A 24264-nucleotide genomic window follows, 5' to 3' on the forward strand; every position below is an offset into this window, starting at 1 on the left:
AGGTGCAGTGATTGGCACCTGTGATTCTAACTACTGAGGATTGCAGTTTAAGGCCAGTCTTGGAAAAAAGTTAGCATTTCTCCATCTCAGCCAATAAGCCAGGCGTGGTGGCGTATGCCTGTGGTCTCAGATACTCAGGAGGCCATAGTAGAAGGATCATAGTCCAAGGTGTGCCCTAAGTAAAAACCTGAGAGCCTATCCAAAAAATAAAAGCAAAAAAGGGCTGGTGGCTCAAGTGATAGAGTACCTGCCTAGAGTGCCCTGAGTTCAAACTCCAGTACAACCAAAAAAAATTATGTCATTTGCAGGAAAATGGGTGGAATTAGAGATTATCATGTTAAGTGAAAGTAGCCAGACTGAGAAAGACAAGTATTTATTTTTCTCTCACATATGGAATTTATTTAGAAAAAGAGAGAAAGAGAGAGGAAGGGAGGGAGGGAGGGAGGGAGGGAGGGAGGGAGGGAGGGAGGGAGGGAGGAAAGAAAAAGAATCTTGAAGATGTCACAGAACCAAAAGCCTGCCTTAACTCCTGACTTCTACTTTCATGAACTAATGTTCCTTCTGACTTGAGCCTGTCATGCTATTCAGTATTTCACCATCTGTGAGAGGTGCACCCTGGTCCATTAGAAGAGATGATGGTAAAAGGACTAGACCAGCTTAGGAGGCTCCCAGATGGACTGAGCATTAACCCGTTAGCTGCTGAACCATGGAGGGGTCTAGGGAGGAGCCAAGGAAAGCATTTGGTAGGCTTAAGGAGAGCAGCTACTTAATTGGATGCAAGTCAACCAAAAACACGTTACTATCGTTCCCATTCTATTGGCTGGGCTCTATCACATGACTTCATGTGATTCTGGGAAATGTAGTTTATCATTTACTAGGCAGCTTGTGCATGGCTAAAAATTCTATTACTGGAAAAGAAATGAAGTAGGTTTCATCGTATTTTGATATTTCTACAACTGGTGAGGCCATACAAATGCATACAAGTTAAACATCAGCCCAACTTGTGCCTTCTGCGTGTCCCCTGTCACTGGCAGCACAAGACAGCTGCACAGAATTCCCAGCTCCAAACTGTGAGGTTGTTACTGACTTCCCTTCCTTTCGGTGATGAGCCAACACACACAGTCTTTTCATGTTTGGCTTCTCAGTCTGTTGCTTTGTCACAATCTCCTCTCTGGACTTTTTTTTTTTTCAGGTAGATTTTACCTCTTTAATCTGCTATCACTAGGTTTGCAAGCCACCTCAAAGCTTTCAGGATTGTGCTGTGAACGGTTGTCTGTGGTATTTGGGGATTCTCAGTTTGGGAAAGGAAGTGGATGTTGGTCATTAGGGTTTGTGGTTAGAATCAGCCACATTGCAGAAGTCTGCACAAAAGACAAATCCTTGTGCGATCAACTGCCCGGGTAGCCTGGGCTCCATAATAATTTAGACGTATAACCCCCAAGACAGTGGGTTTTGGATGACTTGAATTCCAACTCCCCTCTTACTAAAATGACCCAAGTAAAATAATAAGTAGGGAGTGAGGAATTAGTGACAGAAATCTGTTTGTTTCAATTGATTTGACAGCAAAAAACATTGGTGGAAATAACCAGATGTGATGGTTCATACTTATAATCCCAGCACTTGGGATGCTGAGGCAGGAGGATCATGAGTTCCAGACATGTCAGTTTGGGCTACATAGGGAGACCCTGTTTCAAAAAAAAAATAGTGGAGTTGATTCACCATAATTTAAGCAGATCAGAATTAATAGGAATTATATCAAGAAAGTTCAGCAAGTCAAGGGGAAACTTTAAGAGGCAGATTTCAAAAGGCACAGTGTGGTAGTCAGAACAACAGCCCATTCCAACAGTATCCACATCCTAATATCAAGAACCTATGAATACATTACTCTACCTGGCCAAGGTGCCAGATGTTGATGGGATTAAGGTTTATGTGGTCAGCTGACTTTAAAACAAGATTTTTGTGGATTATCCAGGTGAACTCGAGATACATAGAGTCCTTAAATAGGAATGAGAAGGACAGGAGGGTCAGAACCAAAGAGACAGCATCACAAGAAGGACTCGATTCAGTGCAGCCACGTACGAAGATGGAGGAAGAGGCTCCAAGGCAAGGACTGCAGGGTATGGACGACCTCTAGAGGTCCACAGTTTTCCCTCTCCCTGGGAATCACACAGGATGCTCCCAATTCCTACAACAAGGAAGAGATTCTTTATGGGAATTACATCACAACTATAGAGGCTGAGAAGTCCCTGTGAAAGGCAAGCTAGAGACCCAGGGAAGGCAGAGGTGGGTGCAATTTGGTCCAAAGCCAAAAGCCTGGAAACCCAATTTTACTTTTTTTTTTTTGCACTGTGTATTTTTAATCTAATAAATCACAAGTTTACACACCCAGGTTGATAGCACCGTTATTCACAGTAGCACGAACAGGGACACAACCCAAGTGTCCATCATGATGAATAAACACAATGTGGTCTCTCCATACGATGGATACTACTCAGCCCTAAGAGAAATGAAAGTCTGACCCTTACTGCAACATGAACCTTGAAGAAGTCATGCTAAGTGAAATAAGCCAGGCACAAGGACCAATGCTATAGGATTTCATTTATATGAGATGCCCAGATGAGTCAAATTCACAGAGATGGAAAAAATGTTGATTACCAGGGGGTGGGGGGGGAGAGAAGTAGGGACAGAGCTTGAGTTTTGCAAGATGAAAGAATTCTGGATATGGATGGTGGTGACAACTGCACAAGGAAGTGATTTTAATGACACTCAGTTTCACAATCTAAAATGGTAACAATGTTATGTTTACCACAACTAGTGTTATAATAAATCAACCCCCCAGTTGAATCCAGTGTGTTCAGAGAGCCTGGGGTTTTAAGGTTGTCCTCTGCCTACCTGTGTGGTAGAAGTGTTTCTCACACTTTGCTTTTCAATGATCCCATAGTCAGAAATAGATAATTTAGACAGGAGAAAGACAGATGGTAGACAAATACAGAAGCATACATATGATAGATACATAACAGACAGATGATAGACAATGACAGATGCAGAGATACAAATATATAGATATTTGACAGATGACAGATATAATAGATATATAGAGATACACAGCTAGATATTATAAACCATTAATAGATGATGAATATGATAAATGCATAGGTAAGATAGAAAGGTAGATTAGATATTTGACAGACTGATGGTAGATATATAGATAAGTTGATAGATGAGATAGATGACAGAAAGATAGGTTATCATAGATGACAGATTGATTGATAGATGATATATCCATACTGTCTTGTGGTGGACCAGCTCTTAAGGGAGCCACTCATAATTCCCATCTTCTGGTGTTCGTACTCTGGAAGTCTGCTCCTCTTAGTTGACCCTACCACTTGCTCCTAACTAACAGAAAACAGCAAGTTTACTGGCATGGTTACTGGTATGAGTGATTCAGTTTCTCCCAGGTCACTGGACTAAGGGTCCTAGTCTCCCTGGTGACTGGCTTCTCCATGGGACAGCTCACCCAACAGTAGCTGTCCCATCAGAGGAGCTGAGAGGGCAGGAGAGGGCACCAGCAACACGGCATTCCTCTCCTGTGGATGCATTGTCCCCTTTGCCTTGTCCTAGGTCCTGCCCACATGCACAGGGAGAGAGCGGTAAAGGGCACGAACACAGGGAGGTGGGCATTGCTGGGAGCTTTGTGGGGAACTGCCACCAGAGTGGGGGCATCCCAAGTGCATCATGGGCCACTGTGGTATAACAAGGTAACAAAAAGAAAACAAGCTGCATTTATGAAGTAGTGAGCAAGGAGTTCAATTTCCCCCCTACCACCACCCCTCTTCTCAGCACAGTGGACATATGGAGTGGACCATTCTCTGGATTTGTCTGGGGTTGTAGGATGAGTTACACCCCTGGCTTCCATGATAACCCAAAGTATGTTTCTGTATCTTGATCACTGACCTTTATGGAGGCCCTTCAATTCTGTACCCCAGCACCTCACCCCAATCCCTACCTTTGCTTTTTTTGGGGGGGGGGCAGGGGCAATATGGGATTTGAACTCAGTGTCTCAAGCTTGCTAGGCAGGTGCTCTACTACTTGAGGCATGCCTCCACCTCTTTTTGCTTTAGCTCTTTTCAGATAGGGTCTCAGGTTTTTGCCCAGGCTGGCCTGGACCACAATCCTACCTATGACCTCCAGTGTAGTGGGAATGACAGGCACACACCACAATTATTGACATGGGATCCCACTAATTTTTTGCCTGGGCTGGCCTCCTAATCTCTGCCTCCCGAGCAGGATTACAGGCAAAGTCATTGCACCTGGATCCCTGCCCCATTTCTACAGATGTCTCCTGAGAGACCCAGACTTCAGTGATCACTGCCATGTGCACAGAGATGTGCCTTCCATCTGTACAAAGTCTGAAGAGCTGCTGGTTTGTTGCCTTGACACTATATAGGTTGACATATTGGTTTCCTATAAGGAATAACTAAACCAGTTATATGTTCTGCTCATTGGCACTTCCCCACTCATGGAGGAAAAAATAAAACCAATGACTCAAATAAATCTGGGATTTTATCATTATTATTATTATTATTATTATTACTATTATTATTATTAAAATATAAGTTTGAAAACCTGAGATTAAAATTGCCACAGGAAAAAGAGGGCAGGTCATGATCCCTGGTAATCCTGGTCCTCAGTGACAGCAGCTGTGGATTTCACTCCACATCTTCCTGAGCAATTTGGTGGTAACAAGGCCAGGATCAGTGTCTCCCAGCGCCTCAGTCCAGGGCCTGGCACACGGAAGGTCCTCGGTAAACATTTGCCAACAAGGGACACAGAGCTGCCTTTCACAGAGCTCATTCATCACCACACCATCCATGAGGTGGTAGTTATTCTGCACAGTTTACAGTTGGAGAGCCCAGGCTCAGAGATGAGACAGACGTGTACAGGTCCCACAGGGAACCATGACTATCAGACAACCTGTTCTTAACAGTGCACCAAACACTCCACCACTATCTCTCCTGACATTGCCCACAACCAGAGGGGCTGATGCCACTCTTGGTCAGTCCCCTTAGACTCCAAATGGAGGCCCCTGATGGCCCAGCCGCCCACTGACAGCAGGGTACATCATGGCAGCCACCCGGAGTCAGGGACCCTCTGGCAATCCAATTTGCTGCGGCCAGCTAACAGAAAGAGGGGGCCACACTGCCCCTACAGGGTAATGAGGGCATGGCAGTCAGCATCCTTGGTCTTCAGATTCATAGTGCCAACGCTGCCCCTAGAGGATGAAGAAGAATGGCATCTAGTATCCAGTGCCCTTTGTCTTCAGGCTCACACAGTGCAACACTGCCCCTAGAGGATGAGGGTGAGGGCAGAGCAGCCAGCACCCTTAATCTTCAGGTACAGAGGCTGTGGCATGCAGCTTCCTTGGTCTTGAGGCTCACATGGTACCAACACTGCCCCCAGAGGATGATAAGGGCACGGGAGCCAGCATCCTTGGGTTTTCAGGTTCACAGTGTCAACACTGTGTGAACAGGATGATTACGACCTGGTACCCAGCATCCTTGCTCTGGAGGCTGGGTCCACTCTGCCCCTTAGAGGATGATAAAGGCATGGCTGGCAGCATCCTTGGCCTTCCTTGCAGTCCCATCCTGGGTCAGACACAGATGGCTTTCAAACCTGTTCCAGACATTATCTGGGGAGAGCCTACCCCTTCACAGAAGATCCACGGGACACATCCAAGCCCACCAAGCGAGTACTTTCAGCCCAGAGCCTCCGGGCTATCTCCTCATCTTCAGCCTCAGGAGCTGGAGCCTTCTCTTTGAGTCCATCAAAGTACTTTCCAGAAACACCCTCCAGTTCCTCTGCCACCGCCAAGTAGGTGCTAGGCTGGGCCGCCAGTTGGGGGCTCTTGAACAGCAGCCAGAAGAAAGGCCCTGCAATCAGCACAGAGAACTCAGTCCACCCACACTTGGGAAGATACAAGAGCCCACAACACTGTCAGGGAGCCCAAACCCCAAGGCCAGAAGCTGCGCTGGAGTCCCCCGGAGCCCACCTCCAGGTCTTTGCCCTTCCCTGGCAAATGAAGGGAACCTGGAGTTCCCTTCCCTTACCACACCCAGGCACATCCCTCCAAATGCAGAGACCAACCCAAAAGCTGCCTCCCCCAGGAAGCCTTTATGGAATCTCCCAGGAAAATGGAAGCTCTTACTCCTCTGGGTCAACCCAAGCCCCAAACCCTCGCCTACCCCATCCTTCCTGGAGATAATGTTTACCTCCTGAATGCATCTGGTGGGACGCAGCCTAGAAGTCTTGACACCTAGCACACACCCACTAAATGTTTCTCAGTGTGGTAAATACCAGTTACAAAAGTCTATTTATGCAGCCTACAATCTGGGCCATGCACTTGTGGGCCCTTTCACAGGAGGTCCCACCTAATCCTAACAGGTGGGTCCTATTATGGCTCTTGCTGTGCAGATGAGGAAACTGAGGCTCAAAGAGAGGAAGGCAGTAGGGCATGGTGGTACATGCCTGTAATTCCAGCACTCTGAAGGTGGAGGCAGAAAAACTGAGTTTGAGGCCAGCCTGGGCTATGGAGCAAGTATGAGGCCAGCCTGGGTTGCAGAGCAAGACCCTGCCTCATTAAGTAATTAATTAGAAACAAAGAGGGTAGGGCATTTCCCTGGGTGGCTCAGCTAGTTTGGGGAGAAGCTGCAGTTACCCTGAGCATAGTCTGGCTCCAGGATCCAGCTCTATGTCTTTCCCCCTCCAAGTCATGGCTTCTCACAAACCAGTGGGGCTCTGACCTATTTCCTGGGCATGTTACAAGGCTGGCAGACCAGATCGACAAACAAAAGTGACTCATTCTCTATAGCAGAAAGACACAGGGGGGGAGGCAGAAAGAAGTAAAGCCAGGGACAGTCTCTGGGTGAGGGTCCTGGGCCCCACACTGAGAGGACAAGGGTAGAGGGTTCTATGAGGGACTCCAGGCTGGGAGGGGACTTACCAAGCATGAAGCTGGAGAAGGCAGAGTTATGCATGCCAGTATGTCTGCCCAGCTCTGTCCTGGCCACACCAGGGTGCACAGCATTGACGGTCACACCTGTGCCTGGAGAAAATAAAAAGAATGAGGGATAAGAGGCAAGCAGATGCGAGTTCATTCCTTTCCTGGGAGCAGCACCCCACACCAAGCTCTGGTCTTCCCCATCCTACGCTGTTTCCAAAACTGGAATCCACACCACCCCTCTTGCTCTGAAACCCCAGAGTCAAGTGGATTCATCATGCAAGGCAGCTCTGTTGCATGGCTGCCCTGAGAACAGGGCAGCCTGTTGTAGAGGCTTGAACAGACCCACGCCACTGGGCTTCATCACTCCGGCCAGAGTCTGAAGCAGTGGACCAGGTGGCATCTGATGCTGCAGTTATGACCAGCTCCCAGGTAAGGCTGGCACTGATGGCCACAGACCACCTCTGAGAAGCAAGGGCCTAAGGCAGCTCTCTCAACCTCAGCACAGTGCACACTGTGGATTGGAGACCTGGGCTGCAGGGAATGGAGGACCTGTGCTGGAGGGGATGCGGACCTGGGCTGGAAGAGATGGGGACCTGAGCTGGAAGGAATGGGGGACCTGGGCTGGAAGGGATGGGGACCTGGGCTGAAGGGGATGGGGGACCTGGGCTGGAAGGGATGGGAGACCATCCTATGCATTGAAGGACATTGAGCAGCATCCCTGGTTCAGCCCACTAGAAGCCAGGAGCATCCTATCCCATCCTGCTGTGATAACCATGTCTGCAGACACTGACATATGTCCCCAGAGACCAAAATCACTCCCAACTGAGAACCACTGGCTTAGAGCACCAGAGGCTAACAAGCCTGTCCAAAGTAAGCAAAAAGGAGCCTGGTGAGGGAAGGTCAACTAGAAATGGAAGGCAATCATTAGAACAGTGATGGATTGGCAATGTCTGCCTCCAGCATGGAACGGGGCAAGGTAGTATGAGTGCCATCCTTTTGACCACACTGTCTGGAGCTACTGCTTGCCCAGGGTCACAGAAAAGCTGCTCAAAGGAAAGGGAAGAGGGAAACCTACAAGTTTTGCCCTCGCACACCTTGCAGCTGCCGGCTCAGCTCCTTGGTGAAGAGGACAACAGCCATCTTGCTCTGGCAGTAGGCTTCTTTGGTATTATACTTCCTTTTCTGCCAGTTCAAGTCATCGAAGTCTATATGCCCAGCAATGTGGGCCAAGGATGAAACATTGATGATCCGTGAAGGGGCTGAGGCTTTCAGCTTGTCCAGCAGCAAGTTTGTCAGAAGGAAGTGACCTGGATGAAGGATGACAAGAAAAAAAAATTTTTTTTTTGCAGCACTAGGGTTTGAACTCAGGGTTTTTCACTTTGAGGCAGGTGTTCTATCACTTGAGCTACACCTCCATACCAAAAGTGGTTGTTCTGTTCTATTTTTTGTTCCCATCAGTAACATATGAGCCTCCTGTTTCTCTAATAGTGCTTGTTATTATCTTTTTTAATCATAGACATTCTAGTGAAGGTAAAATGGCATCTCTTTATGGTTCTAATTTGGTTTGTTCAAATTAATTTATTTTTAAATGACAAATTTTTTTTTTTAGTACTAGGGTTTGAACTTGGCCTTGTGCTTGCCAGGCAGGTGCTCTACCATAGTCACCATGTTGTACAACACGTCTTTTGAACTATTTCTTCCAATCTAACTGAAGTTTTGGTCCTTTGCCAATATATCCCCATTCTTACACACACACACACACACACACACACACACACACACCAGCCTCTGTAACCACCATCCCACTCTTCTTCAGATGTTCAACTCTCTTACATTTCATAGACAAGTGATATCAGGCAGTATTTGCCTTTCTGTGCCTGGCTTGCTTCCTGTAACACAATGTCCTCCAGGTTATTGGTGTGGCCAATGACAATGTATACATTTTCCTTACCCATGCATCCATGGTTGATGACCAGTTAAGTGGGCACAGTGCTGCAGTAAGCATGGGGGTACAGATGTCTTTCTGACAGACTGATCTCACTTCAGATACACAGTGGGATCACTGAGTTGGGGTAATTGTTACTGAATATTCACTACATACCTAGGACCAGACTAAGACATTTTACCCTCCCCATGATTGACAGTTCTGCTCTCTAGGGACACTTGTGTCTGTTGACACTATGGGTTATCACAACTGAAAGAAAATGGGGCTGCTACTAGTATCTGGTGAGTAAAGGCCAGGGGTACTACTAAGTACCTAAAAAACACAGGGCAGTCTCCACCACAGAGAATTACTTGGTCCCAAATATCAAGCCCTACAATAAACTCTATTGGACAAGAGACATCCTGTCTCCCAAAATCCTTTCTCCATTTCTTTCTGAGGAATAGAATTTTTAGCCATGTACAAGAGGCCCAGTCAATGACTGACTACATTTCCCATACTCTCTTGCAGCAGTGAGATCACCTGACTGCACCCAGCCAATAGAATGTGAGTGATAGAAACATGTTATTCATTGAACTGTGTCTACCCCCCCACCCCCCAAAAAAATGGAATTCTAACCTCTACTACCTCAGAATGTGACCACATTAGGAAACAGGGTCTTTACAATATTTAAGTTAAAATGAGTTACTTGGAGTGAGCCCTAATCCAGTACAACTGGAGCCTTTATACAAAGGGTTCCCCTTTTGGAATTTTTTTTTTCTTTTTCTTTTCAGTGCTAAGGATAAAACCCATGGCATTCCATATGCTAGCCAAGCTTGAGCTACACCCCCAGGGCTTTAGATTCCCTCTTTTGGGACACAGACCCTCACACAGGGAGAAGCTAATGGAAGAGAAAGGCAGGTATTTGGGTAATGCCTTTGTGAGCCAGGCAAAACTGAAGAAATCCAGAAACCCACTGGTAGACAGGAAAGAGGCCTGGAACAACCCTCAGAAGGAACCATTCCTGCTAACACCTTGATTTTTAACTTCTCACCTCCAGAACCATTACAGCAAACTTCTGTTGTCTAAGCTTCCCAGTTTGTGGTGCTTTGTTGTGGCAGCTCTAGAAAATTAATCCACATGGGCAACTTTCAGTCCACAGCTTTTCTCCCACTTTCCTCCTTCCCACTGGCAGGAACAAGGACTTGGAAATGAGCCATCTAAGTCCATGGGACAGAGACAGCTTAAAGATACCAAACAAGGGTGTGAGGAGTCTAAAACCCAAGAAGTTCAAAGGGCCAACTCCTCATATGGCGTGGACTTCCAAGAAAAAAATGACCTGTTTTTTGTTGTTGTAGTTGTCACTGTTGTTCTTTGGAGGGTTAAACTCAGGGCCTTGCACTTGCTAGGCAGGCGCTCTACCACTTGAGCAGCTCATGTTTTTGCCTGGGACTGGCCTGGAAAGCAATCCTCTTATTTAAGCCTCCTGCATAGCTAGGACGACAGATGCATATCACCATGTCTCATGAGTAGCTAGGGTTAGAGGCATGAGCCACCATGCCTGGATTATAATCTGTCTTCATTAATCCCCCCTGTTGTGGGATCATCAGTTCAGCAATTGAACCCAAGTGTCCTGTATAACTAATCTACAGATGCTAACAATTCCAACTTTGCAGATGACAGGGAGGAACAGAAATGCCAGGTCCTTTCACCTTGGTCACACAGCTCACAAGCACACAGTAGGAATGCAAACTGGCCCCTTTGATTCCAGACCCTACTTCCTCTGTGGAGCAGCTCTTCCCATTGTACCCAGTAGTATCTCCTGGGTGCCCACTGTGTGTTGAGCGTCATGCAAGTTCTAGAGACAGAGCACATAACAAGACAAATCCTGGTGCTCAAGGAACCTGCATCCTGGTAGGGCAGACAATCAAGAAAACAAACAATGAATGAAACAGATGGGATGGAGAATATGCAGCAGATCAGCTCTGCAGAAGGCAGCCAGCAGAGGCCACACTAGGGGAAAAGCATTTGCCCTGGGATCCAGGTATACAGGGACCCAGTAAGGCCACCTCAGGCAGAAATAAAGGCAAAAACAAGGCTGTGAGACCTCAAGAAGAAAAGGGTTGGAGGATGGAGGAGAGGGAGGCAGCCCAGGGTGCTGGAGCACAGGGAGGTAGGCAGGGCTGGGAGAGGAGCACACAGAGGGACACCGACCAGCAAGAGGGCCTGTGGACTGTCAGGAGTCACAGTTCTCTCATGACTGAACCCAGCCGCCCACCCAATGTCCATCTCCCCTCACCCTAAAAACAGAACTCCAGTGTCACCAAGGATGACATGGACAGACTCACAGAATGAGTGAAAAACAGACTGAATGAAATCACCTATTATTAATATATGACAAATCAAAAAAGTTTTTTAAAGACAGTGGGACAGAGATGGAGGACAGATGGATGGATATTGTGGACAGATGGTCAGAAACTAAGGACAGACTGATGGATGGAAACATCATATGGTTCTCTGGACAGAAGGACAAAAGGCCAGGGGGCAGATGAAGTGTCAGAATGACTGAGCATCCAAACAACAGAAGGACAGGAACCTGGGCTGCCATAATCCACGAGGGACTGCCCAGCTGCCTGGAGAATACAGCAAAGTTGCCAAACATAGTGGCTCACGCCTGCAATCCCAACTACTCGGGAGGCAGAGATCAGCAGATCACAGTTCAAAGCCAGTCCAGGCAAAAATTTCACAAGACCCCATCTCAACCAATAAGAGTTGAGTGTGGTGGTGCATGCTTACAATCCCAGCTATGTAGAGAGCATAAATAGGAGGATCACGGTGCCGGCCAGCCCAGACATAAATGTGAGACTCTATTCAAAAAATGACTAAAGGGCTGGTAGAGTGACTCAAGTGGTGGAGTGCTTCCTATGGTACTGAGTTCAAACCCCAGTACCATAAAAAAAAAAAAAAGAACGGAGCAGGGTCCCCCAGAGCAGGTGAGTCCCCCACAGAGCTCACTCTCATCCTCAGCCTAGAACTCACCCAGGTGGTTGACACCAAACTGCATCTCAAAGCCGTCCTCGGTGGTCCAGTGTGGGCACCGCATCACAGCCGCATTGTTGACCAGAATGTCCACTCGCTCCTCCTCTGGAAGACAGAGGTGAGGACAATGCATCAGGCCAATAGCAGTCCACACCAACCTGAGGGCTGGACAGTGTCCTGCACATTCCTGTCCACCTGGAGCCTGGGAAGGTGGCCTATTTTGGAAAACAAGGTCTTTGCAGAGATAATCTAATCCCATCAGGATGAGTCAGAGTATGGGCCCTGATCCAACAGCACTGGTGTCCTTCTAAGAAGGGAAACCACACAGTTACAACCCACTGGAACAAGGCCTCGTGACAGTGGAGGCAGAGACTGGAAGGATGCAGCTGCAATCTCTGGATCCACAGCCACTACCAGAGGCTAGAGAAGCAGTAAAGGATTCAGCCAGAGGCTCAGAGGGAGCATGGCCCTGCCGACACCTTGAGGTCACAATTCTGGCCTCCAAAACTGTGAGCACGACCTCCCTCACCAGGATTGAGCATGCAGTTTGATATGGAAGCCCCAGAACACTTGCAAACACACCCTTTCAAGCTTGGAGGTCTGCCTGCATGGGTCTTGGAGCTCAGGCAGGGGTTACTCACAGGAGCCCAAGCTACAGGCAATGGTGCCGTCCTCAGCCCAACCCTAACCCTTCACCTGTGCGAATGGAGGACACTCACAGGGGGAGCCTCAGTTTCCTCATCTGTAGCCTTCCCTTACCCACTCCACCCCCCATGCCTGTAGACTGGAGTCTGCAGTCTTCTGCTCCCTACCACCCCATGCCAGTTTGCATGAACAAAGGCTGCAGGAACAAAGAACCACAAACCGGAAGCTCAAACAGCAGCAGCTTGTGGTCTGGGTTGCCAAGGCTGCAAACCCAAGGTCAAGGTCAGATGCGGCAGGACTGGCTCCTGCTAAGGCTGAGGGTAGATGGCCAACTTCTCTCTGTTTCTCTTCCCATTGTCATCCCCTGTGCACAGCTATCCGTTCCCCCTTTTTTTTTTAATTTTTTTTTTTTGCAGCAGGCCCTCACATTTAAGTCCTCTACCACTTGAGTCATATTCCAGTCCCTTTGCTTTTAGTTTGTGTTGCAGGGAGGGGGTCTCAAGCTTTTGCCTAGGCAGCTGGCCTAGGACTCCATCCTGTTAGCTATGCCTCCCAAGTAACTGAGATCACAGGTGTGTACACGTGCTCAGCTCCCAACTTCCCCTTTATGAGGACAAAAGAGATATTGAATATGGCCAACCCTAAGGAGTTCACTTCATCCTGATTACCTCTAGAGAAACTCTGTCTCCAAACAAGGTCACATGCTGAAGTACTGGAGGTCAGAGTTCCAATGTTTCTTTGGGGTGAACACAACTGAACCCATAACACCCCCAAAGAGGTTATCCTCTAATGGAGATGAGAAATTGGGTGTCTAGCACCTAACAGCCAGGGGCTACGATCTCCTTCTTCACTTGGGGAAAGGGCAGTACAGCACATAAGTCAAGAACACAAGGACAGGGCTGAGGGTATGGCTCAAGTGGTAGAGCACCTGCCTAGTAAGCACAAAGCCCTGAGTTCAAACCCCAGTACCACAAAAAAAAAAAAAAAGAACACAAGCTCTGGAGTCAGCCAAACAAGGGTTCAAATCTTGTCTACTCCAACCAGCTGTATGACCCTGGCCAGGTCACATATCTTCTCTGTGACTTAGTTTCCCCTTTGTTTAAAAAAATAGGGTAATAGCACCAGCCTGATAGAAACATATAATTATTACTAATCCAACAAGTATCTTCTAAGCACCTGTTATCAGGCACTGGAAATACAGGGTGGACAAGACAGCCAAGGTCCCGGCCTTCCTGGAACAGGCATTCCAGCATGGCTGAGACCAAACACACAAGAGAATGCTCCAGTGATAAGAGCCGTGAGGAAAGCAAATAGTAGGTATGACGAGAACGCTAGTGGTGCTGGACAGGAGGTCAGGAGATGTAGGACCAGAGGATGAGACAGAACTGGCCTTTCAAGGCCCAGGAAAGGCAGTCCAGGCAAAGGGTATGGCATAAGCCAAGGTCCTGTGGCCAGGACAAGACACCAGGAAACCTCCTCAGATTTGTTCCATTGTGTTTTATTTGGGAATAACTTCATTATGCCTCATTTTTTAAAGCAGGAGATACACATAAAATTTACCATCCTCCAAGACTACTCACAGAGAAGTGGTGAGAGCAAACAGTCAGCCAGAGCCCCGTGGAGTCCAAAGCAACCAAGACAGGATAGTAAGCTGTGTGCAGCAGTCTCCGACACAGAATGGGGGAGTGAACGGGTTGGGGGGGCAGCAGAAGGCCAATGACATTCTCCCATTTGTATTTAAAAATGGAAGGGAAGTCAGGCATCAGTGGCTCATGCCTATAATCCCAGCTACTTGAAAGACAGAGACAGGAGGATCACAAGTTCAACACCAGACTGAGCAAAAGTAGAGGTAAGACTATCTCAAAAAAATAAAATAAAAATTAAAAGACTGGGGGCTCAAACAGTAGAGCACTTGCCTAGCGTGCACAAGGCCATGAGTTCAATCCCCAGCACTGAAAAAAAAAGACTGATTGGAGACACATATACATGTTTGCCTTAAAAATACTTAAAGTATCGTCAAAAGGACACACAAGAAGCTGGTATGCTGAACGCATTTTGAAGTTTCTGACATTTGTTTAATCATGGAGACGTTCCTATTCAAAACACTGATGTGTAAACAGCTTCGATGGCATCCAGTAGGAAGCAAAAATGTGCCTCGGTGTGACAGAGGGGCAGAAGACACCAGACCCGCCCCAGGTGTGGAAACAGGACACTGCAGAGAACAGGGACCTCCCAGGACTCCATCCTCTGCCTACTGGTCCTCCATCTGCACAAGTATCATCCATGATCTGTGAGACCAGGTTCTCCTGACTCATCTGTGTCCCTGGCACCACAGACACAGGCTGCCAGCCAGAAAGCCTCAAGAACAACAATGGGTCAGAGTTCCCGCCCTTGTTCATGTGCCCACCTCCACCCTCCACCTTCAGAGTTCAGCTTATCACTGAGGCCTGATGTAACCTTGCTACGCCACTCACCCTGCCACTTACTGCCCCAAAGCACCGTGACTGTCTCCCTGCCCCTGACTCTGAGTCCCTCTTTTGATTTCTGTCTTCCAACCAAAGCACATGTGCCATGTTTTTCTCACCAAAGTATACCCACTACTTAGTTCACCATCCTGCACAGGTGGGCTTTAGCATCAATAATCTGCTATGAGTTGAACTGCAGCCCCCAAAAAGACACGGGGGTGTGGCTCAGTGATAGAGCACTTGCCTAGCATGCACAAGGCCCTGGGTTCCATCCCCAGCACCACCAAAAAAACAAAAATTTAAGGAACCTCTGGAAAAACTGGAGACTGAGTAACTACAGTCAGTCCTGTGGGGAACTCCAAATCCACATGATCGACTCCCCCCTCCATGAAAACCCTGGACACAAGGCTCGGTGAAACACCGTGGTTGGTGATCCATCACTGCTGATGGAAGTATCTATCCAGATACTTTCACACAATTCCACTGGAAGGGGAGCTCCACTGGGAGCTCACACCTCTTCCCTCGGCCGATCCTAAGCCGTGTCCTTTCCTGCAATGGACTATAATGCTAAGTGTAACAGCTCAGTTCTCCCTGAGTCCTTTCAGGCAATCATCATACTTGAGGGGGGTTCTTGGGGACCCCCCAACAACACCTCTGGGAATCCAGGCTCCCAGACTCTGGCCAGAGGCCAACTCACACGCAAGTTTTCTACAGACAGCAACCCCAAGCCTGCGTTTCCTGCACACCCAATAAATGTCTTGCAATCTGATCCCAGCTTGACTTCCAATTCTGGTGTGACCCAAGCTAACACAGAAGGAGCTCTCAAGAGTAGGAAGCAGCGAATGTTTCCTAAAAAGCCCAGCCAGCAATATTGATGCCTCACAGGCCATACAGCCAGGCCCATCCTCAGGAGGACAAGAGCAGCCACAGGCAATATGTAAATCAGCAGCCGTGACTATATTCCAAAAAAATTTTACTTATGAGTCAGGCGGCAGTGTCTCATGCCTGAAACTCTTGCTACTCCAGAGGCAGAAATTGGGAGGATCAAGGTTCACAGCCTGCCCAGGCAAAAAGTTCAGGAGCCCACATCTCAGCCAATAAAAAGTTGGGCATGGTGGTACACACCTGTCATCCCAGCTACATGGGAAACATAAATAAAAGGATCAAGGTCCAGGCCACCCTGGGTATAAAATCAAGACCCTGTATGAAAAATAATTGAAGCAAACAAGGGCTGGCAGCATGGGTCAAGTGGCAGAGCTCTGAGCTCAAACCAAAGCATCATGAACTTTATTAGTGGACACTGAAGTCTGAATTTCATATGATTTTCACCTGTCATTCTTTTGACTTTTTTCAATGCTTTAAGATGTAAATATGAAAATGTAAACTAAAACTGAAATATTCACTCACAGGCTGTTCAAAATAAGCTGTGCTGGTCAAACCTCTGCTCTAGGACTCATCCAGAGCACGGCCCTAGGCGCCAGCCACCCCAGACCTCCTCTAGCAAGGCCAGCATGCCCCCGCCTACCTTTGATGATCTTCGCTGCAAACTCTCGGATGGACTTGAGGGAGGCCAAGTCTAGGTGACGGGCATTGACGCGGTGGTTGAGTGTCTCTCCACGAATGTCCTTCGCTGCCGCCTCACACTTCTCCATGTCACGACAGGCCAAGATGATGTTGCCTCCTAGAAGTTGAGGATAAGAACACATTTTAAAAAAAAAACCTATACCTACCTACCTACCTAAGAACTGTAAAAGCATACACCCACACCAAAATGCTACATGGATGTTCACAGCAGCATGTCACAGTAGCCAAAAGATGTAAATAACCCAAACACCCATCCACACAACAGTGGATACGAAGAATCAAGGTATGGTGGTGCACTTCTGTAATCCCAACTACTTGGAAGATGAAGGTAGGAAAAGGCTGCCTTGAGCAAAAAATGTGACAACCTCCCTGAAAAATAACTGAAGTGTAAAGGCTCAAATGATAAAGCAAGCTCAAGGCCAGTACTGCCCCCAAAAAAAAGAATGAACCATGAACACAGGAAACAAATGAAATTATTACACTCAGGGACAACCAGGCACAAAAGCCATGTACTGTATGGCTGCATTCATGGCAAACATTCAGAACAGGCAAATCCAGACACAGAAAGCAGAGGAGCCGGTTCCCTAGGACGGAGCGAGAGTGTGATGGCCAGAGTAGATCAAGGTTTCCTTTGATGTGATAAAAATGTTCTTAAGTTGCTTGTGGTGATGGCTGCCCACCTTGGAAATATACAAATCACTGAACTGTACATTTAAATGAGTGAATTGTGCAGGATGTGAAGTAGACACTCCGAGACTTACCATGGTTTCACATCCTGATAAACCCATCGTAGACTGAAGATGTCACAGGTTGAAAATGCATTCGACACCACTCACCTCTACAGCATCCTTCCTGAGCCCAGCCTACTGGAGCATACTTAGAGCACATATGGGCAAAATCACCCCACACAAAGCCTGTTGTATAAGAAAGTATCCAATGCCTCATGTAATTTACTGAACACTGTACTGAAAGTGAAACATAGAAAGCTGTGTGTGTACACTCTCAAGCTACTGTAAAACTGAAACTCATCAAGTCAACTCATCCTAAGTAAGGGAGCACTTGTGTACCTCAATAAATCTGTTATGTTGTTGTCACTGTCTTTGTTGTTTGCACTTTTAGGGAATGAACCCAGGGACATGAGCTTGTAGGTAAGTGTTCTAACCACTCGAGATATGACCCCAGCCCTAAAATTCTTTTTAATTAGAAAATAGAGACCAGAAAACAGGCTTGAGCAATAGATGGAAGGCCATAATCTTGTCACTCTGAATCTGTGTGGTTTTTTTCTACCCACAGCTGGACCTGGCTGCCTCATACACACCCCGCCAGTCTTTCACACAAACCATGTCCAAATTGGACCTCAAAGGACTGCACACACCCCATCAGCCCTTCACTTGCTGAACCCCACCCTCAGGTCTGCTCATCCACCCAGGGCAGCCTGACCTGGGACAGAGCTGTTGTCTCTGCAATGTCCTGCTCGCCTTTTCTTACAGTCTTTGGAAGACTCATGGCCCCACACCCCGTGTGATGCTGTGGGACTGTCCATCACGGTCCCCCAGCATTGATCTCAGATGGACAGGCACCTCATGGTCAGGTCATCAGAAACCATTTCCCTCAGCACCCTTCCTCCATGAGCCCACAAAAGGTTACCATCTCCTTCCAACTCCCAGCCTTCTGCCCACCCAGTACCCAGCTGATGGCATCTCTGTCGTCCAGTGGATCAAACTAAAAACCCAGACTCCTCCCTTCCCAGACCTGACCCAACAAGGAACCCCATGGATTCTAACTTCTAAAATGCCTGACCAGTAAGCCTGGAACAACCTCAGGTCAGGTCCTGACTCGTGACCTCCAACCCTCGCCCCTACCAGACCATTAGGACTGAGTCTGACTGCAGGAGGAAAGACAGAGAAAAACCAACTGTATCCTCCAAGACCCCTCAACCATCCCTCATCTCTCCAGCTACAGGAGCCCTTTTGGCTTAACCTAGTGTGTTTGGTTTCTGCTACTTACAACCACAAGAATCCACTGACCTCAACATCCCATAGAAAAGCAAACACTCTACCTGCTGATCCTCTTGGTGATAACAGAGTTTGAACTCAGGGCCTCACACATATTAAGCAGGTGCTCTACCACTTGAGCCACAACCCCAGCCCTTTGGGTTATTTTTGAGTCAGGGTCTCACATTTATGCCCAGGCCAACCTGGGCATCACCCTTCCATTTGTGCTTTCCTGAGTAGCTGGAAGGACAAGCACATACCATTACATCCAGCTTTTATTGGTTAAGATGGGGTCTCATTTTCGTGTCGGGGTTATTTCACTTAGCACAATGTCCTCGAGGTTCACCCATGTTGTTAGAATTTCCTTCCTTTCTGAGGCTGAATAATTTTCCATTGTCTGGATGGACCACATTTTGTTTATACCTTTGGCTACTGTAAACAATGCTGCTATGAACACAGGCATGCAAGTATATTTCTGGAACCCAAAAGTAGGTGGGATTTTACCTCTCTTAGCCAGTTCCAAGGCAGTGTATTTCCCAATGCCTGTGTTGGCACCCGTTACAATGACCGTCTTCCCAGGTATGGTGGACTTGCTAGGGCAAACCCCGCCGGTGACATAGTCCCTGGAGGCAAGAAACACAACATTCAGCTCCATCTGTGTGTCTACTCTCACCCTATGTACAACAAGGGACTGTGTGATCTCAGCCAAATGACCCCCCAAACTCACATCACCCATCCAAAAGATAGAAACAACATATAACACGTAGGGTCCTTGTCATGTTCTTTGTAAAGGACTTGACTTAGGCAGGTATAGTGGTGCACACCTATAATCCCAGCTACTTGGAAAGGAGAGACTGGGAGGCTCATGGTTCAAGGCAAGCCAAGGGAAAAAGTTAGTGAGACCATATCTAAACCAACAAGCTAGGTGCAATGTGCGTGCCTGTCATGCCAGCTATGCAGCAGGCATAGGTAGGAGAATCGTGCTCTGTAGGAGGCCAGCCCCAGACAAAACCACGAGACACTATCTGAAAAATAACTAAAACAAAAATGGGCTGAGGACAGCCAGATGCCAGTGGTTCACACCTGTAATCCTAACTACTTGGGAGGCTGAGATCAGGAAGATCGTAGTTCAAGATCAGCCCAGGCAAATAGAACCCATCTCCAAAATAACCAGAGCAAAATGAACTAGAGGTATGGCTCAAGCAGTAGAGCACCTGCTTTTCAAGTGCCTGCTTTGTGAGTGTGAAGTCCTGGGTTCAAACCCAAGACCCACAAAAAAAAAAGAAAAAAAGAGGCCAGGGAACAAGGCTTACATGGTAGAGTACCTACTTAGCAAGTTCGAGGCTCTGAGTTCAAACCCCAGTATTAGCAAAAAGTGGGGGCTCATCCTGGTATGAAGGAAATCACCATGAAGAGACAAGCACTGTATGAGTGTCCTATAGTTGCTGTAACAAATGACCCCAAACTCAGTTAAAACTACACAAATTCATCATCACTGTTCTACAGGTAGTAAGTCTGAAACAGGTTTCACTGGGATGAATCTAGGTGTGGGCAGGGATGGTTCCTGCTGGAGGCTCTGGGGACAATCTGCTCCCACATTCCTCGGCTCTCAGCCCCTCCCCCTCTTCAAGGTACACCACTATGACCTCTGCTTCCATCTCTCCATCTCCTTCTCTGACACTGGCCCTCCTGCCTCCCTCTTATAAGGACCTGAAAGATTACATTGGGCTTTCCTGATAATCCAGGATAATCTCACAGTCTCAAAATCCCTAACTTAAAACACACCTGCAAAGTCGCCTTTGATCCATTAGGTAACATATCCACAGGTTTTAAGGATTAGGATGTGACATTTTTAAGGATATTCACACCCATATTCCACAGAAGCAAGCTAATGTCCAGCAGGAAAAAGTTAGCCAACAAACCACCACCACAAGCATAAAAAGAAGGGCACTGTAAAAATATGGTGGCTACCAGCCCTTAACTAAAGGCTAATTTTTCTTTAAATTAATTAAAAGTTTACAGGCATTCTTGATGCTCCATAGTCAATTATGGTCAGTGGCTATTACAGTGGACAGATAATCCCCACCATCACAGAAAGTTCTTCTAGACAATGCTGGTTTAGAATGCTTGGGAGCTGCTGCGTTTAGTGGCGCACGCTTCTAATCCCAGCTACTTGGGACATAGAGACAGGAAGATTATGGTTCAAGGATGAAAAACCAAAAGCGCAAAGGACTAGGGCATGGCTCGAGTGGTAGAGTGCTTAGGCAAGTGCAAGGCCCTGAGTTCAAACCCCAGTACTACCAAAAACAAAAAATTTACTCTCAATGATTTTTAAGACCACAATACATGGCTATTAACTATACTCACCATGTTGTATAACAGATCTGGTCATTTAGTTCTGATTAGGAGATATATTTATCTGTTGCAAATTTTAAATCTCAAAATCTTCCTTTCACCTGTGTCCCAGTTAACCCACTTCCTATGTCTCCAACAGACATTGCTAGGCTTTTGTTCATTGTTTTTGAACTCTTCTTTCTTTCCAGTTGTCTTTATTGTATAAAGTATACAGCACACAAAATTTGCTATCATATCCACTTGAAAAATGGATAGTTAGGTGGTATTAAATATATTCCTAATCATCACCACCATCTCCAGAACTCTTTCCCCTCCCTCCCAGGGTCTCACTGTGCAGTCCTGGCTGGTCTAGAACATTACGATCTTCCTGCTCACCCTTCCAAGTGTGGGAACTACAGGCACCAGGCCAAAACTCTTCTCATCTTGTAAAACTGAAGCCCTGAGTAGAGTATTGTGGCACACATGGAGGCTAAGGCAAGAGAGTCTCAAGTTCAAGCCCAGCCTGGGTTACAGAGCAAGACACTGTCTCAAAAAAAATGCCTAAAACCTTATCCCCATTAAACACTAACTTCCCCACCTGCCACCATCCCATTTCTGGCAACCACAACTCTTTGGTCTCTAGGAATGTGTCTACTTCACTTATTATTCTTTAGCACATTAGTGACATCACCAGTCAGCAAATTCAGTCAGCTGCACTTATCCTATGCACACCTGCATGCCTTTGGAGCATCCTTCGTGCTCACCTTGGTTACACCCTCCATCTGGGCCAGAGAACCCACTAAGCACATTTATTCTCATGCTCAAAACTCACAAAAGACTTCCACCAATGTCAAGTGCAACACTTGATATGGTTCATCTGTCTCCTGGAACACCTGCACCCTGGCCAGGTCCAGTACATAAGAGGCCTGGGGAAATAGCTAAGCATATGAAGACTCTGTTTCCAAGATACAAAAAGTAAAATACAAATTGGTAGAAATACTACTTGAGTCACTCCACCAGCCCTTTTTTGTGTGATGGGTTTTTTCGAGATAGGGTCTCAGGAACTATATGCCTGGGCTGGCTTCGAACTTCGATCCTCCTGATCTCTGCCTCCTGAGTAGCTAGGATTACAGGCATGAACCACCAGTGCCCAGCGGAAAGATTTTTTAATAAGGGCTTTTTAAGGGTTAGGGTTAAGAAATCAGCCCTTGCCTAAACTATCACAGGAGAGTCTACTAGTATTTGCTCATGGTGATCTAGCCTTAGGTTTTAAAACTATAAGCTTGCATTCTCTCTGGCCCACTTGTGAACATTGTTTCTATGTGCTAGTATATATCCATGAGTTACATTCATTCAGTGCTATTCCTAACTGCAGAAAGCAAATAACCTAATCAATAGGACAGATGGGTTACAGTGTAGCCACAGAATCAAAGTCTCCAACATCCAAAGTCTGCAAGAACATATATAGACACTCACACTTTGATGCTAAATGAAAAGCAGGAAATGAAACAGGATTACAAGTGTACACAGTAGTGGACAAACTGGGTTCCTAAATCAGAAAGTCCTGGGATCCAAAGAGGACTTCCCATTCACCAGGAACAAGGAAAGCGATTTTCCCTGGTGCAGAATAAATGTTAGTTACTATTCTGCACATTCAATATAATCCCAAATATCTTAGGAAGAGAAGAAAAAACAGGAGGGAAGAGGAAAGGAAGACGAAAAGATATATAGATATATACATACATACACACACATATATATAATAACTTTTCTTTGAGTTGTACAAACCTATTTCTTTAATTTTGGATTAAGTTTGGGTGACATTTTCCCTACTAGGCCAGCAGGTAACAAAGGAAGTGTTTAATAAATATTGGCTAAATGAACTGATTGATCAATTAAAGTCAGGAAGGAATGAACCAAAACGCTCAAAAGGGCCTGGCCCCACCCCTTCCTCTGAGTGACCTTCAGCCAGTGACCTGCTCTCCGCAGGCCACTAGCGGAGAGCCGCTCGCGTCTGGAAGGACATTGCTGGTGGGTGGCAACGGGACTCCAGGGCTAGTGAGGATGGGCGACCCTCCCCACTGTCGTTGTCCTTCCGCTGCCCACCAGCGCGCACCGGTGCCGGCCGGTACTCACTTGAACAGCACGGCGCCACCCACCATGGTGCCCAGCACCGACACCGGCAGCAGGTAACGGTTCATGCCAGGCAGAGGCCAAGGGCGCCCGCCGATGTGTCAGCAGGCTGCAGCCTGAGGTCTCCGAAGCAGAGCGCGCGGCTGGAGATCGAGCGACAACGAGCAAGACCCCACGCGGGCTCCAGAACCCGGCAGTGCGGGGCGTGGTCTGAGCCTGGAGGCGGGGCCACAGAGACTCGACCTATGTAGGCGGCCCTTTGGGCTCCTGGGAATTCTGGGAATTGTAGTTTTGGGAGTCATGGGTGGACAGGATCAAATGACGTCAGTTCTGGATTTTAAAAAAAACTGTTCCGTTCCCGCCGCCTCCCTTGCCAGACTGCAACCCTCAGGGACTATATCAGCCTGCTTCCTTATCTAAAACTTTGCTAGTAATTGTACCGTGCTCATAGATTGTGGGGAAAATGAGAAGTTCCGTGCTCAAATACTGAGAACTAAGTGCGGAGTTGGGGGTGGGGGGGAACGGGGTGCAAAGGGGGTGTGGGGACATCTGTAATCCCAGCAGAGGCAGAGGTTCGAGAGTTCAAGGTCATCCTGAACTGCATAACTGGTCCCTGTCTCAAAAAAAGACATAGGAACAAAAGGTATGGGGCGTGGCCTAGCACTAGCCTTCAATCCCCAGTGTTCCGAAAGTGACCAAAAACAACCTCTGACCTAGTCAGGGGTACAATGGAGGAGGGCCGGGGCCTGAACCTCTGGGTCTGAGGGAAGAGGGCTGGGATCTGCACCCCTACTTCCGAGGGAGGAGGACTGGGTTCTGGACTCGGGTCTGAGGGAGGAGGGCTGGGGTCTGGACTCCTGTGTCTGAGGGAAGAGGGTTGGGGTCTGGACTCGGGGTCTGAGGGAGGAGAGCTGGTACCAAAACCCCTGGCTTGAGGGAGGGGGGCTGAGGCCTGGACCCAGGTCTGAAGGGGGAATACCGTGTCATTTAAAAATAGTGTACTGAGCGGGGCACCAGTGGCTCATACCCATAATCCTAACTACTCAGGAGGCAAAGATCAGGAGGATTTCAGTTCAAAGCCAGCCCAGGCAAATAGTCTGTAAGACCCTATCTCAAAAAAACCCATCCCAAAAAAAAGGGCTGATGTGG

The 24264-nt window shown here is 47.4% G+C and overlaps 1 protein-coding gene across 3 annotated transcripts; it reads right to left on the bottom strand.

Moving 5' to 3' along the window:
* Window positions 1-533: 533 nt before the first annotated feature.
* On the bottom strand, window positions 534-23324 carry Rdh13 (retinol dehydrogenase 13). Of its 3 annotated transcripts, XM_020179277.2 has the most exons (7): window positions 23119-23324; window positions 19153-19271; window positions 16596-16751; window positions 11961-12065; window positions 8095-8307; window positions 7001-7102; window positions 538-5930 (listed from the first exon to the last, which is right to left on the bottom strand). In XM_020179277.2, exons 1-7 carry the CDS (start codon window positions 23181-23183, stop codon window positions 5701-5703), a joined length of 990 nt encoding a protein of 329 aa, XP_020034866.1. In that variant the 5' UTR covers window positions 23184-23324; the 3' UTR covers window positions 538-5700. The 3 variants fall into 3 exon arrangements, with proteins under 3 accessions (XP_020034867.1, XP_073914367.1, XP_020034866.1); XM_020179278.2 differs by lacking the exon at window positions 19153-19271 and having other exon boundaries at window positions 534-5930; window positions 23119-23290; XM_074058266.1 differs by lacking the exon at window positions 11961-12065 and having other exon boundaries at window positions 536-5930.
* Window positions 23325-24264: the final 940 nt, after the last annotated feature.

This window comes from Castor canadensis, chromosome 16, assembly GCF_047511655.1.
Source record: "Castor canadensis chromosome 16, mCasCan1.hap1v2, whole genome shotgun sequence".
NCBI classification, from domain to species: Eukaryota; Metazoa; Chordata; class Mammalia; order Rodentia; family Castoridae; genus Castor; species Castor canadensis.